The sequence below is a fragment of the Accipiter gentilis genome, chromosome 10 (assembly GCF_929443795.1).
Source record: "Accipiter gentilis chromosome 10, bAccGen1.1, whole genome shotgun sequence".
NCBI lineage: Eukaryota > Metazoa > Chordata > Aves > Accipitriformes > Accipitridae > Astur > Astur gentilis.
This window is the reverse complement of record NC_064889.1, coordinates 34529211-34543664: the sequence shown is the minus strand read 5'-3', so window position 1 is coordinate 34543664 and position 14454 is coordinate 34529211. Positions and strand designations below refer to the sequence as shown.

Genomic DNA, 14454 nt, shown 5'->3' with positions numbered 1-14454 from the left:
TTAACAGTGAAATCAGGCAGGATCAGATTAGAAACAGCAATAGCGGAGTATCAGACTCACACAAAAGTATGATAGAGTCACCTTACAACACCGAAAGGAGATAGTTTCTTTAGCCTCCATCTTTAGAGTATCCCTACTGTTCTGGCACTTTGGCTTACACTAACAGTCTCCTTGAGCTGTTTTCAAGTAATCCTTTCTGAACAGCCTGTCCTGTGGGTCTAGTGTGACCTGATGCTCAGTCCTGTAGCTACTGGCCTCCTGCCAGCAGCTAGGAAACTGCTGCAATGCATAGCCCTGCTTTATTGCACAGCCTCCATGCTTGCCCTTCTCTGGCTCCTTGTTTATGTAATCCCTGGCCTCTTCTCCCCCATCCATCCGAAGAGCCATTTACAAGGAGATTGAAGACACTGAACTCCGGAGAAGCACTCATCAGGTCCTGCCCAGATTCAGATCCCTGGCACAACATGCAAGCCCTTTAAGAACACATGATCTGCCCTCTGGTGGCTAATTGTAGATGGAATAATTATGACAATACCTTGGCATGGTTTAACTCACCACTTCTGATTTATAATAATACATTGTAGCACTTGAGAAGGTCTTTTCTTAAACAAATTCAAGCATTAAAAAAAATAATTACACATGTCTAGGTCTTACATACTTTGATTTCTTAGCACCAAATATCTAGTACCTGTAATGTAACTCACACACCTATTTTTTGCGGAGTTGATTTAAAATTTTGACAGCAAAAGGATATGGGAGTGGAGATCAAAATCTGTATTCCGTGCTAAGTTCAACATAGATTTCAGCCCCTACAGGCTGAATCTCTAGCTGCTGAAATTTTCAGGCTATCTTCACTGTTTACAATGTAGAATGGCAGTGGATCAGTGTGCACCCTGCCTCATCTATGCACTACCCTTCCCTGCACTGCTTCGTAGATTCCTCTCCACGTCTATTCCTCTTGCATCCAGCATTCTCCTCCCTTCCTCCACTCCCAAGCAATGCCTACAAGTATTTATTTGCTTCCTCCCCCCACCACCCCCCCCCCCATCTGTTTTTTGGGGGGTTGGTGCAGGGTTTGGGGTTTTTTTTGTTTGTTTGCAGACAAAACCAGTTTGAGAGCCTTCCCAGTTAGCCTCTCCGATGGGAGTGCTGCAGAACATTTCTCTGTTTGTCTGCAAATACAGAAACTTCAAAGTAAATGAGAAAACACTTACTGGTATCATTAAATACACATTTAGGTGAGTATTTAAGAACCTTCACAGCCTCGTGAAAACCAATATATTTGCAAAATGTTTCCTTACTGACAGCAGAACTCAGCAGTTTCATTTGCTGTATCTCTGTCCAAAAGCAGCCTCAGCAAGATCAGCAAGGTTGTTTGGAAGCTCAGATTCACAGCAGAATTCAAAACTGAATGCATTAATGGGCCAAAAGGTTTGAAATATGACCTTGTCATTAAAAAAAATTGCAGTATATTTGAGCAACACATATGGCAATAAATCCAATAGTAGAGGAGTTCCTAATAATGGCAAGCTCATAAAGGATATGAAAAACAGAAAACTTGTTTGAATAATAGGTATGCAAAAACTTGAGTAAGCACATAGTATTTGCCTTGCATTTGCTACAAAAGCCAATAGAACCATGGACAAACCCACTTGAATAGCTCTAACAAGCAGAAGCAGGTTTGGAGTTTGAAGAGGAAGGATGTGTATAACATGAGATGTCTCTCCAGCTATTGGATACATTTCAGCCATTTGGTAAAGATGAATAATTTCATTTCTTCTCTAGCTCGTAGGGTATTTACAGGTAGTCTTGCATCAGTGCAGTTTCTTCCCTCTTTAAGAAGTTATTCAGTATTTATGTTGTTTGTACAGGGTTTTCCTGGATGAGACACCACAGTGATAGAATTTTCAGATTAAGCTGCCCAGTTTTTCAAGAAAAGTGAATACTTTCCCATCTGCCCTTATTTTCACCCAATTTCAAACAATGCCAAGAATGCATTTCAGCATTTCTGAAAATTAGGACAATAATTACCAGCCTTATACTCATTATACTAGCAACCACCTGACATCAGCTGATTGATGATACAGGAATTTGTTGGGTAGGGAACCGTTGCATTTCCTATGCAGTGTGTTTGTCCCATGGTATGCACATGTGCACACAGAATACAAAAATCAGATAATGGGGCATGAACCGAAAGAATACCCTTACATCTCAGACAGCAATTCTTGTGTAAAGAGCTTGTCAAACATTGTAGAGACCAGTAAGATACAAACACTTATTCAGGAGGAAGGGAGAAGACAGCAAGTGACTCCTCTAGAAGATCCTTAGTTATTGGGACTCCCACGCAGCCAGGTTCATCCTGAGTCAGAGGGACCACTAAGCCTTCTCTGCTTCTGCCTGTTGCACACACAGGGTGGCAGAAACATCCAGAAGTATTTCAAATGACTCACTTGGTTCAGGAGAGCTAGATTCTCCCTGAACATGCACGTATTCCTAGATAACGATTAAGCTGACTTCTGTGCTCAGCAACAGCCTATCTGCAGAGGCTGTGCGCCATGTGCTCTACGTACATGTTACCAAGAAAGAAGCGAGTAGATTCTTCCTTAACAGAAATATCAGATCTTCAGAGTGTAACTGCAGTTAGGAAAAGCAGTAGATCACTCAGTGAAAGATCAATCACTGGATAGGAATTAGATGAATAGTTTAATGCAGCAGCTGAGGAGAAGCCAAGGTTTCTTTCTATTCCAAAATATTTTGTAGTAATGCCTCTGTTTAGAGTTGTGGCTTGGCAGCACCATGTTGGACTCCTAAGAGATCAGTATTGCCCAAACACCTTTTTTTCCAGCCTGTAAGTGCATCTAGTCAGCTGTCCCCAGGACTTCTGGCCTTTCCAAGAACAAAGTTACAGAGTTTTGGTAATCTCACTGTGGAAATGGCATCCCCAGGCAGGGCCAGAGCCCTGTGGAATAGGGTCAGAGAAATCTGATTACTCTAGAAAATACCAGAGCAGAGAACATCAGTGTTTCTGTCTTGAACTGTCATTACAGATACGAACTGCAGCGCTCAGTGGTGAACTCTGTGCTTGTTCCTCACTTGTCTTTGCAAGTCAGCAGAGCTAGGGCATTTTTGCATTACTTGCTGTCATTAGCTGTAACAGTCTTGTGGGAAACCAAAGTAGTACATAGCTACAAGTAATTCTGAAGAGGCCACTGTCATAGACACAAATGTTTTGGAGAATGGGACTGGTTAACCCTTACTGGATGCTTCTTACACATAAGCCTTATGCCTCAGTGCCTGCCTTCTCCAAACTGAACCCCTTAATGCCCTGTAGTTTCCAAATGTGATGCTCATTATATTCATCCTAACAAAGGAAGTGCTAACAGATGCAGACATACATTGAATTTGGCAAGAAATAAATTCCAACCTACTACCTGAGAGTTACCTTATTTTTAGTAACAGTATGCTATGAAGCACTGGGATATCCAGAAAGAGCACTTTTGATAGAATAAATATGCTGTCTTTTGGATTTTTTTGTGTTCCTTCTTTCATTAATATTTTTCAGCAAAAGGATCGACAGTATCCCAAAGACATTAAAATAAAGCTGAACCTACAGAACAGAGCTCAAGTGATCTGCTGGATAAGCAGTCTTTCCCCTTTCCTTAAAACAATAAGGCCCAAATTACTTTTCTCTGAACAACTTTCTCCTGTGTTCCAATTTCATCTTTGTGAAGCTTTCTTCACTTTTCTTCCGGATCCTCTCTAAAACCTTAGATCTCACTCACCCTGCCTCAGAACAGTCATTCATTTTAATAGTAACAGCCAAAGTCCCCAGTTTTGCACCATGAACCACAGCGCAAAGAGAACAATGAAAGATGCAGAAACATGAAGAGAAAAGGTTACTTTTAGAAATCATATGATAGCTCAAAACGCAGGTTTCCTGCATTTCAGTGCAAAGCCCTATTTAAAGGGCAGAACAGTCATCACAGGTTTTTTTGCATTTCATCTTTTTCCCCTCTCAGTCTACGTTTAAATCCAGGCCAAACTCTCCCTCCTTTCCACTCCCTAAATTACAATGAGCATCAGGCAAACGCACTCAGTTGTGATTGCCAGCTTGTTCTCTGCCTGCTTCAAGGGGAATCTCTTGAACCCTGGCAGTGATAGATGACTGAGGCACTGACCAGACTTGATTAGAAACTGCCAGCTGAGTGGCAAGTAATTGATGCAGCTGGTTACTCATACAAGCATCCCAGGTACTGGCAGGCATAACAAGGGAGCCCAATGTATGACTGAATGGCAGATAGAGGCACTGATCCAGTCCACGTGTATGCTGTGTCTTGTGTTGAGAAGATGGGGAGAGGGTGTTGTCTTCCTCCCCTCCATTTTTTCATTTTTAGCTCTTTTACCAAGAAGGCTTTCTTTTACCCAAGACTGACATTCAAATGAGCAGTCTGTGCTAACTCCACTAAACATCCCAGTTTCTTGTTAACCTTTAAAGCAAACTGTCCTTTAATCTGTTTTCATTTCCATTTCTTGACATAGTTATGCTAAACTTTCAGCAGCAGGAACTTCACTACCATTACACAGAAAGACAGTTTTCCCCAAGATTGTATATCCTTTTGACTGGAATGAGAGAAGTACATTATATTTTCAAAATAGTAGTAACAGTGGCCCTAGAAGATTGTTACTGAAGTTTCTTAGTTTTGGACCTGGATATACCTCTGCCTACAGATACATCCCTTCTTATTCCTACCATATTAATAATGCAAAAAGAAAAGATAATACGAAAAGCATCTATCAGTACCTTTTAAGCAGCTGACCTATATTTTGGGAAACATTAAAGTTTTACATTGATTGGGTAGTTTTAGTATATGTGTTAACTCACCACAGTGAGTTAGAAAAGAATTAGAAAAATCTAATTACATACTGTTGTATAACTGTTCTTTACTGTAAGATTAACATAATTTATAAAAGTGAATTAGTCTGGTTTAATCGGTGTAATGAAAGAAGTAGTAGTGTTTTCTACGCTGGTATCCCAAATGTGTAGATGAAAATACGCAAAAGCTTTGCAAGGTTAGAGGTCACTAATTGTGATTGCTAAATACTTTTTCCAGGTAATACTCTTAGTTGAAGAAAATGTTTAATTAGGCAGAAATAAGCAGCTATGATTTAAAAGGTAAACTGAAGGGAGTATTGCAGGATGTCTCTATTAAAGAGAGAGCAGAAGATTAACACTTTCTAAAAGAAAATATCTTTCCAGAATCTAACTCCTAATTTCCCCCTTCCAGTTTTCTGTTCTTTCTCATTCAGCCAGTGCAGTTGTTGAACTTTCCCTGTCATTCAGAATCCTTCATACAGAGGGAAGACAACATTTGAACAGACCAGTATGAAATTAGCAGTATGTAATATGATGCTGTTAGTTCCTCACAATTTTCCTTTTCTTGATATGTTTCAAGATTTATTGATGAAAGAAGTTAATATTTTTTACCATCTTTTGAATAATGGTAATGCTGTCTTACTCTTGAGGATACATTTCAGCTATCAACTTTCTGCTTCTTAAAAAGAAATCAGAATACTTTCAGTTCTCAAATTTGAAACCATTGTGATACTGTCTAGTATTACTGCAGTCTGGAGATTTCTGTGACCAATTACTTACATGAATGCCATTCTATACTCTGTCATTTCTTTGGTGTCCCTGATTTATCTCTCAAATCCTTTATGACTTCACATTTGGCTTTTATGTAGAAGCAGAGCAGGTCATGTGGTTATCCAGAGGCATTAGTATGGTAATTTTCTTCAAGTTGAGTAGGTGGAAATAATTAATGGACTGCTTTATTGATGTACATAGATAGCTGATTCTCTCTGTGGTTTCAATTCCCAGCTTCAATAAAGTAGCTTGAGATTTTATCTGAGGGACCAGTAATTACACAGGGCAAGAATAATTGCTGCACAAATACAATCTGATTGTGTTTTATGCTATTGCCAGGGCTGATGTTAAAGCTTAAATATATAAACAAGGATCTGCTGCATGAATAAGTTGACTCCTTTTATTTAAACTCATGAACTCTAGAGTAACGTAAATTCAGAAAACCTGTGCACTTGAAAGCTGAGCAAACTTCAAAGAGGAAGTTACAGTCTTAGTGCAGTGCAACACAGAAATAACTTTACCACCTTGACTAGACTCCATCTCCTATTTTTGAAAGTGACCAGTAGCAGATACCTTGGGAAAAATAAGCACCTGTAAAAATAAGCCCTATAAAAACTGGATGACATTTGCTACTTTTTATCTCTCCAAGACTGATGCAGATTTTAAGTGAGGATTTTGTCAATGCAAGTCACTGTGGTATTCATCCTAGAGTTCTGACCTACCCCAACAAATTTGTTCATTTATCAGTTTATATGAAAAGTCATTTGCTGATGCTTGATTTTGAGACAGTTTCTCAGATTAATTCCCCATAAAGAAGCTCCTGTGTGGGAACCTCCCTAGGCACCTTTGTAAGCAATAAGGAAAAGAACTGATACAGCTTTGCTGCTACATAATCTTTCATGCATCCTTTTGCAACTTGATCATCAGCTGGCCCTACAGACTCAGTCAGGATCCTTGCCTCTCATACACTTGAAAAAAGTTATTGGTGGCTTTTATGCCTTTAGAAAAATTGTTCTTCAGTATCTACTTTTGGCTTGTCTTATTTAAGTTTTATATTTAACTTATCAGAGTTTATAATCGTTTCCATTTTTCTTATTTGGACACCATTTTTTGCAGGATGCTTTCTTACTTCTAGCCACCTCCTTTATTTTTGTTGAAGCTTGCTGCCTTCTTGGCCCTATTTAAACAAAGGCTCAGCATAAATACATAGCAAGTGAAAACTTAGCTTATAATCTGGCAATTGCAGTGTCCATTTTATCATTCAGGTGTTCTTTTTAAACAGGCTTCTTCATTTTTATGTAGTTCTTCATTGGGATACACAAAAATCAACTACATAAGGGTTTTCATTCATATAAAGATACTGAATTCGATGTATTATGATATCTATTATACAATGTGTTGCTTTTCTATTTACTCCTAAACCAGAGCTTCTTTCCTCAGTGGAAGGTTTGCACAGCTAACAATATTTTAATGTCCTACTTATTCCCAGTGCCCAGTGTAGGAAGCATGATTGTCAGATCAGCGGGACACACAAGGCAGACAGGAGATTGGTTGCAGGACAGTCTCCACTTGTATCTCATTCTGAGGATAGCAGCTTTTTTAAACATGCTTTTTTGCTAGATAACTTACTCTCTATTTGATTTGCTGCTGTACTATCTCATCTACTTATATGAGGCAACACAAGGAACACGGTAGAAAGACTACTGTGTTTTTCGTGAACTCAGAAGCTGTACTGAGAAATATGGGGATATTTCCTGGATATTACAAAACTTTGCAATGATAGAAATAATTTGCCTACTGTGCATGCAACCTGCCTGCCCTTTGCTTTTGTTCCCAGAGTAGTAATAAATTATGCGTGTTGCCAAGGTTAAGCACTTTTAACAAAATTTAGCTTAACAAAAATAAGCTGTGAGTTGAGGATAAGAGAACCTAGGAAGGTAGCACAAATGTATGAACAGGAGGGTGGAGGAGGGAGAGGGCGAAACGTAGGATTCCTTGAAAACTTTGAACTACTAAGAAGGGCTCTTGCCAATGATTCATCATGGCACAAAATAGAGATCAGAGCCATACATCAGGAGAAAAGCAGGGAGAGAGATGGGATTTTAACTTAAATAAATGCTCATGTTTTATGGCTTAGAAACAAAGATTATGATTTTGGTGTCGAAACCTTGCAGAGCCACTCTCTGCAATTGCAGGCACATTTCCAAGTAAATGCAGGTATCCTGAAGGACTCCCTAGACTGTGAAGTTGAGAGCTAATGGGGTGATGCTTCACCAGGTAGGGCATGGCCTTCTAGTCTTTTTCAGTCATTTCAGATTGGAGAATGCAGCCAGGACTTGAATGTAGCAGAGACACACAGCCCAGGGCAGTTTTGCTACAGGATGAATCCCCAGTTCTCTGTCACCAGACCCAGGTGTGCTGGGAAGCACAGAGTCATCTCACCCCACCCCAAGCAGTACATCTGTTCTCTTCTGAACTAGACCAAACTATTTCTGTCAGTGCACAAGGACTCTTCAGAAAGTACCTCAGAGAAATTCTAGCTACAAACTGGTTATGGCTTTGCTAAGACCCCACATGCAGAGCATGGGGTAGAACTCTGAGAAACTTTTTTATAAATAAACCCTTGACAGCCAGACAAGTGATTGGGAAACACTGCTTAACTGTCCACAATCCTTTCATGGCCTAAACCTTTGAGTCCTGCATCATTTTTTTCTAAGATCAAGTAATTAAGATGTCATACACAGCACGCACCTCTGATCCCACACTGGGAAAACTACTGCCTCCTCTTACCACATGGATGCAGACTGTTACACATCCATCGACACACACTGTAGACAGTACCATTATGCTTATCTGCAAGTTTGCTGTACCTACAGAAGGGCATCCTTATGGGACACTGTTCACTCATTGCTTTTCTCTTCAGAAGGGAGGCTTGTATTTATTTAGGCAGATCCTGGGTACTCATCGCTAGGAGAAGAGCATTCAATCCTTGCTTTATTGTTCTAGCTGCTATTATTTCACTGTTATTATGCATAGGTTTGGTAAAAGCCATCAGAATCCCTCATTCTGTTGTGTCATGCTGATACTAGAGCATCTTCATACATCTCAATATAAATTGTCCCCAGTAAATTGGAAAAAGAGCAGCTGCAATAACATACAGGCTGAATCAGGATGTCAGAGATTTTTGCATAGGTATAAACTGTAAGTAATCCCCCTCACCATGTAACACACACACAAGTCTATTGTCCATAATATGCCAACATACAGAGGAGGAAAACTTCGAATTTATAACATTTTCTTTCTGTTACAAGAAGGTTGAAGGCATGACATTGACATTGATCAGACAAAAATTTACCACCTTATGTCTATGTAACATGTTTGCAACAAATCCGGTCTTGAGCTGTATAAATTTAGGAGGATTTATAGACAATGATAGAGATGACATGATGAGCATACAGAAAGTTTTGGTAGAATAACCAGTAGCTAGAGAACCTTGTTAAAGGAGATTGTAAGCTAGCATGTGGACAGCTTCTAAGACTAGCTCCTGTACAGCACAGGAGTCGGGCTGCTATCTAAAATGCTTCAGAGGTCCACACACAAAGATGCAGCATATTCCCACTCATACATGACTAGTTTTTTATGGAAACACAGCATAATTATGGGGAAGGAGACACTGTTTCATTAATGACTTAACCCCTAGTAGAACCTTGTCTTTTCGCTAAGTTGGAATAATAAAATAATGAATATTTTTATATGTTTTCCTAGATTCATACACTAATTTCTTTGAACTAAATGGTTAATTCAGTACTAGTGTTTAATTTAAGCCTTGGTTTCCTACGTGAAGCCTCCTTGGATTTTTCCATTACAGTTCTGAATACTTTTCTATTACTTTGAGCATCTAAACAGCAGCGCTAATTACTTTAATTAAATGTAATCAGACATTAATATTGCACAATATCCCCATCCACTAGTTAACTTAGGTGCGCAGTCTTAGGTCAGTCATCCTTAATTAACCTTCGGTTGAAGCATAAGCCAAGTCATTGTGATCACTGGGATAAATTTAACATTGCTGCACTTTTTGTCTATCCATACATAACAGAGCTAGCAACAAGCATGTATTGAAGATTCTTAAGCACGAGCTTCCTAGGCATTTAGAAAGAAATCAAAGATTGCAACACAGACTTACGTGTCTGGGTGACAAGCCTAACCTTTGCAGTGCAACATCACAATGCTGGAGCTCCACCTTCTTGACTTTCCAGTGGTGGGCTGAAGTGACAGGCATTGCACAGAATGCAAGGTTTCCCTGTCAAAAACAGAAATAACATTATAAAACATCCCCTCATAGCAGCTATTTTCCAGTGCAGCTTTTCTAGGACAATTCAGTTACATCATAAATTCTTTAAGTAATATGAACTTGAAGATAATGGACTGCCCTGTTCAGCTTGCCATCTTATTGCACTTACCATGTCTCGTTTGTTTGTTTATTTTGAAAAAGCTTGCTAAAGAATTGTTTTTAGCAATACCAAGAGTATTTCTGCCCAGAAGATTTTTTTAGTAATACTAGAAACCATTCAAGCAACAGATTTCCCTTTTAATATTTTTCCCTCTTGAACCTACAGCTCTATAGGGGTTTTTTGGTGTGTTTGGGGTTTTTTTTCTGTTTTGTTTGTTTGTTTGGGGTTTTTTACATAACAATACAGAGGGATTTATCAAGGAAAACCAGGCTATCTCAATTAACCTAAACTTTTATTTTAGACCTCTGCATAAAGAGGGATTTTCTCTCTGACAAGAACTGAAGTGATATATTATGGTATTGCTTTTGAGAAAAAGCACAAATAATTAATTTTTAATTGCACTAAATTTATTCAATTTAAAAGCATTAGCACTATCATTTAGCATACTCTGGGAACTTCTATAGTCTTGTAAGTCTCCAGTGGAAGTGGGAATTGACTGGTAGGGTAAACAGAGGAGCCAAATAAATTTTTAAGACCATACTGCCTGTTCATTTTTCTGATCACACAAAGCTTCACTTATTTTAAAGGCCTTCCATCTTACCTTCTATGGGGTGGTCACACACAGAGTTTATTATTCAAATAAAAGATTACTGACATAATTTTATGTGGGCAGCTGCACTCCTAGCCATTTTGGGTGCTATTCCCTGATCTTTCCTTTCTCAGAGCAATAGAGCACTACACTAGCATCCCTCCTTACAGATTTTGTACAGTACATACTAAGAGTAGTTATCAATTTTGGGCTTTGCATGTGAGCTGATCTGATTATCCTTATCAGGTGTTAAGAAAAAAAAAATACTTCACCAGTGAATTTAAGGTAGTAGTAGTAGCTCATGTTCAGTTCAAAACTGCATGCAAGGAAACTAAGCTTTGCTAGTTGTAACATGTCAGTTATGGCTGTACCACTTGGATCCCTTCAGGGCTGTCTGAGCTCACCTACATATGTAGCACCTGTAGATGCACAGGCAGGCTAGCACAAAGGAAGAAAGAGCTTCAGCTGAAAATTGAGTTCTCAGTTATTTTGTAATAAAAGTAACATCTGTGGACAATAGCTTATGAACTACTGGAATAGACAGATACTCAACAACTCCAAAACACTTTCCATCACTTCTGTGTAGATACTCATCCTAAGTTTCGCTGTGCAAGCAATAGCCTAAAAAGAACCCCAACGTTTATTTACTTTTGTAGAAAAGTTACATGAAGCAATGTATTAACCCAACCAAAGTTTTACACCTAAGGACAATCAAACTTCAAGGGCAAAAAGAAATGAGCTGTTCTATAAAACATGATAGGAAAACACTCACTAAGATCAGCCATTTTCATAAGGCTACTCTACTCAGAAGGTATTTTCCAGCTGTCTCCCCTCCAAGGAATATCTTCCTAATGGATTAAGTCTTTTACAAATGTTAGGTTCAAAACCAGCCCAAACCTTACACGACTCCCACGAGAGAAGCCAAAAACTGCAAGCAGAAGCAAGCACTCACACTACAAAATCCTGTGTACAACTAACTACAGCCACCGAAAAGCCTTTTATAAGCAGCTGATGGGTGATTTATTTTTTTTTCAGCTCCACCCTCTGGGCAAAACACCTGGGTTCCTGCCCCAAGGGCTCAGCCACATTGTCCTTCCCCCAGTCTGGGTTTGTAGCCTTTTGCCACATGCAGTTTGTAGATTAGAAGAATGTTTTGAGGCTCAAGGGTTTGGAAAACTTTTAACATGTAAAAAGAAAAAATAAGGCCAAAAAAGCCATCAATGTTTGCACCTGTGAAATTTCCACGTGCTACACAAAACTGCAGAATAATTCTGATAAAGTAAAAGTTGCCTTATAGACTTCAGACAGGGACAAAGTGTGCACACACAAATCTAAATGTGTCCTTTGTGTATCTTATTATTTTTTCTTTACTCATTTACTCAGAAATTTTTTCAGCACCCGAAGAGAAGTTCAGGGTGACCTTGTCCATAAATTGCAGATTAGATGCAATATGACCTTCAGCCTGCAGCTACCTGATAAGAAGCAGTATATGGTTACATCACATATTTTTCCAATTAGGGGTACAGAAAGTAACTCAGCTTGTCAAAAATCAGGGGGTCCTCCATGTTCCAAGCCATTGCATGTATAGGGAAGGAACTATCCTTCTTCACCACCAGAGTGAAGAAGTTGGCATTTCCAACAAGAGGTTTTTTAGATCAAAACTTTGACTAAAGAAAGGTTTGGCTGAATGGAACAGAAATTAGTAGAACCTGTCTAGAGAGCAGGCTTGTTCTCTGGGATCACAATGTGTGAGTTTCTCTTATAATAATTCTGTGTTTTTTAATGAATTCTTCTAAATCTTAAGACTTTTTTTAAATATTGTGTGGAATGGAATTGTTTCAGTCCAAGAACATATTGAATGTATGCAAAATTATCATAAGAACTAATGAGTCACATTCCTATTGCTCAGTAAATATCCTATAATACTAACAGCAAAGGAACTATTTATAATTGCATCTGGGATCCTTTAAGTGATAATGGCATCTAGGTACCTTTAAAAGAAAAGAAAAAAAAAAAAAAAAACCAAAAACAAAACCCAAACTTTCTTTCCTGATAAAAAACTCTATGAAACAATGTTTTGGTCTTTGTGTATGAAGTTTTAAATTTCAAGTGCTAGATGAATTTGCCTGTTTTCAGTTTTAGCGTGTGTGTGCAGAGAATATGACAAGTTTAATTATCTGGCTATCTGCCCTGCATGTGTTTTTCTAGTCTTTCCAGACTTTTCTTAAACTTGCACTTTTTTATATTTTGCAGTTCCCTCCTTTTGGGGTTTGGTGAACTCAGCTTGGAATCTTTGCTCTGTTGGGAAAAGACAGTCACCTGTCAATATTGAAACCAGCCATATGATTTTTGATCCCTTCTTAACTCCACTTCGCATAAACACAGGGGGAAGAAAGGTATGTGTATATCATGTTCTTGTATAAAAACATGAAGTTAGTAGACTTACAAACATTTGCTATATTTTATATTTCTAAAGCATTTACACTTTTATCTCAGTTAGCTCTAAGGCAGAATAACAACATAGTGCTTTGCAAATCACACAATTTCATCTCTGCTGGAGAGGTAGCAATTGTACATTTTTAGGTGTCTTCTAGCACGTATTTGTATTTTCATATTAACTGTTACTTGAAACTCTACAGTCTGAAAAAACAGCATCTCTCTTAGAAACTCCACATTTATAATTAAACTTTGTGTTCATCTTGAGTGGCTTTTTGAAGACGCTATTCTAAAAGTGGTGGTTAAGATGGCCAAGTCCTTTTAGTCATCTAAATCAGGATAACATTGCAGTGTCATCATGTTAAGGGGTAGGAAGGGATGAATGAGGTTCTTTAAGTTACGAAATAAAAGGAACTACGAGGTACATATCTCAGCATGGGACAGGCAGACAGATGTCTTCAAAAAATAATCTGGTTTCTGTGTTATCTAGAGTATGTTGGCACTCATTATAAGATTTTTATTGGACATTTCCTCACATGTATTAATTTGAAAACAGAATGGCAACATTTATTTTAATAGATCATAAGTAAATCTCCAAGGATATTGGATCAGGTGGAAATGATAGGTTAGCAAAGACTATTTTACTCATCTAACATCAGCATGATAATTTCTTTTTGAAAAGTGACTGCCACAGCTGACTAGTTTATTAACCACTATTCTTGACCAATAATATTTTTTAAATTTTATATATAGAAACCTTATCTTGTTTACACAGATTCGGAAAGTATATCTTAATAAACTGAGGTATGAAAACAAAGTCATTATGGGTTAGATAATATGTCTACCTGTGGCTCAGGAACCTCGACTTCCAGGCTAGTCCACATAGCTTAAAGGTGGAGGCAGAAAACAATCTTGACAAAATGATGCTCTGCAAATGGGTGGAGATTGTTGTCTGAGGTACGTGTACATATAGAAATACTGCCAATAGATGCTAATCAGTGATCATATCCTCCATTTTTTTTATACTATATCTGACTTATGTTAGGAGCTAAAATTTGGACAAAGTTTTTATTGTAGTAAAAAGTTTAAGTTCAGTAAAAGTTTCTACAAGTTTTTGCAACTCAGATGTTGAAGCATTGTGCTAATGCATGCATATAAGTCAAAATAATTCACAAGAAATTATTTATGGTGATGAATTTGAAAAACACTCAAGCACGTGCATTTGTGCTTGCTGACCCAGTGCTCAGAAGCAGAATTGAAGCTGTTATATATCAGTGTATACAGTGAAAAAAATGCAGAATGTTAACAAATCTAAACAATGAAAGCAGATT

General features: G+C 38.2%; 1 protein-coding gene across 3 annotated transcripts in view; it reads left to right on the top strand.

The window, feature by feature from the left end:
* The window catches only part of CA10 (carbonic anhydrase 10), a 213329-nt gene that overhangs the window by 71212 nt on the left and 127663 nt on the right, over positions 1-14454 (top strand). For all 3 annotated transcript variants that reach the window (XM_049812984.1, XM_049812982.1, XM_049812983.1), the window contains one exon: positions 12941-13083. In XM_049812984.1, the coding sequence (XP_049668941.1) occupies positions 12941-13083 (143 nt within the window). The remainder of the gene's footprint in view (positions 1-12940; positions 13084-14454) is intronic.